Source organism: Cajanus cajan, chromosome 1 (assembly GCF_000230855.2).
Source record: "Cajanus cajan strain Asha chromosome 1, NIPB_CcT2T_4, whole genome shotgun sequence".
Taxonomy (NCBI): Eukaryota; Viridiplantae; Streptophyta; class Magnoliopsida; order Fabales; family Fabaceae; genus Cajanus; species Cajanus cajan.
This window is the reverse complement of record NC_138517.1, coordinates 61,168,170-61,169,578: the sequence shown is the minus strand read 5'-3', so window position 1 is coordinate 61,169,578 and position 1,409 is coordinate 61,168,170. Positions and strand designations below refer to the sequence as shown.

The following is a 1,409-nucleotide window of genomic DNA, read 5'->3' as shown; positions in this document are numbered from 1 at the left end:
GCAAGTGCCTACAAACTATCGAAACCCAGAAATCAAAGAGAAACATGCAAAACTGTACATAACAACTAAACATAAAACCTGAACCAAAAATAAAAAATAAACCCTAAAAGCATATAACCAAAACATTCCCCCCCCACACTAAAACTACACATTGTCCCAATGTGGCACAAACAGAAGATCAGAGCAATTAGAACAATCAATAAATATGGACAAGTGCAATAAAAGTAAAGAAGGAGAAAAGAAAAAAAAGAAGAAAACTCCCTAAATCATGGTGGGAGAGAAGCAGGGTCAAGTAGAGACATCTCCTCTACAACAGCATCCAACAAAGATGGATTGCTGAGGAATGGCTTTAGCTGGTGCCCATTGACTTTAAAGCTCTTATCTGTGGATTCACTTTTGATCTCAACTGTACCATAAGGATAAACATTAGTAACAACAAAAGGTCCAATCCACTTTGATCGTAACTTATCACCCATGAGTCCGAGCCGAGAATTGTACAATAGAACTTTCTGGCCAACCACGAAGTCCTTCCTAACTATCAAGCTGTCATGGAACTTCTTGGTTTTCTCCTTGTAGAATTTTGAATTCTCGTAGGCTTCCATGCGAATCTCATCAAGCTCATTTAGTTGCAACCTCCTTTCCTCACTAGCCTGATCAATGGAGAAGTTGCAGGTCTTCACAGCCCAGTAGGCCCGATGCTCAATCTTAACAGGTAAATGACATGCCTTGCCAAAGACAACCCGATAAGGAGACATCGCTATGGGTGCTTTGTAGGCAGTCCTATGTGCCCAAAGAGCATCATCCAATCTGTTACTCCAGTCTTTTCTGTTGGGCTGGACAATCTTCTCTGATGGAAGGTGGCTTCGTTCCATGCACGCCCTTGATCTTGGTTCAACAAGGAGACTCCAAAGAAGATGGAAAGATGGTGGTGATGTTGGCGGAAGCACAAAGTGAGGATGGTTTGCTCAAGGTTGTTTCATCCAAGTGTAGGATGAAACCTATTTAGGGTTTTGCTCTCTTAGGGTGGAGATGGGAGGAGGTTAGCCAAAGGCAACCTAGAAACTAAGGGAGAGTTGGTGTTTAGGGTGGTGGTGGTCACGCTCAAAGGGGAGGAAGGTGTTTGGTAGGGTGTTGCTCCTTTTGGCTAGCTCACTTCACTAAGGTAGGTGAAGGCCAACCAAGGAAGGCCAAGCTCAACTCACTCATGGTGGTTTAGGGAGGAGGAGAAGGGAGGGGCCGTGGAGTACCTAGAGACTATGGAAGAGAAGTTGAGGCAAAAAAATGCACACTCAAATTCAATATATCCAAAGTATGTACAAGGTGATAGGCTAGGGTATAAATAGGAGTGCTAGCATCTAGGGTTTCATTTGGTGTTGCATTGGCCGAAATTCATCAAGCCAAATGCATAC

General features: G+C 43.4%; 1 protein-coding gene across 1 annotated transcript; it reads right to left on the bottom strand.

Moving 5' to 3' along the window:
- Window positions 1–266: 266 nt before the first annotated feature.
- Window positions 267–872, bottom strand: LOC145955113 (uncharacterized). Its single transcript, XM_083069817.1, has 2 exons — window positions 473–872; window positions 267–406 (listed from the first exon to the last, which is right to left on the bottom strand). The coding sequence occupies exons 1-2, from the start codon at window positions 870–872 to the stop codon at window positions 267–269; spliced, it is 540 nt and encodes a 179-aa protein (XP_082925943.1).
- Window positions 873–1,409: the final 537 nt, after the last annotated feature.

Coding starts and splice junctions, on each gene's coding strand:
- LOC145955113 (XM_083069817.1), bottom strand. CDS start 872: ATGGAACGAAGCCACCTTCCATCAGAGAAGATTGTCCAGCCCAACAGA. Junction 407..472: donor TTCTCGGCTCGGACTCATGG/GTGATAAGTTAC, acceptor CTTATGGTACAG/TTGAGATCAAAAGTGAATCC.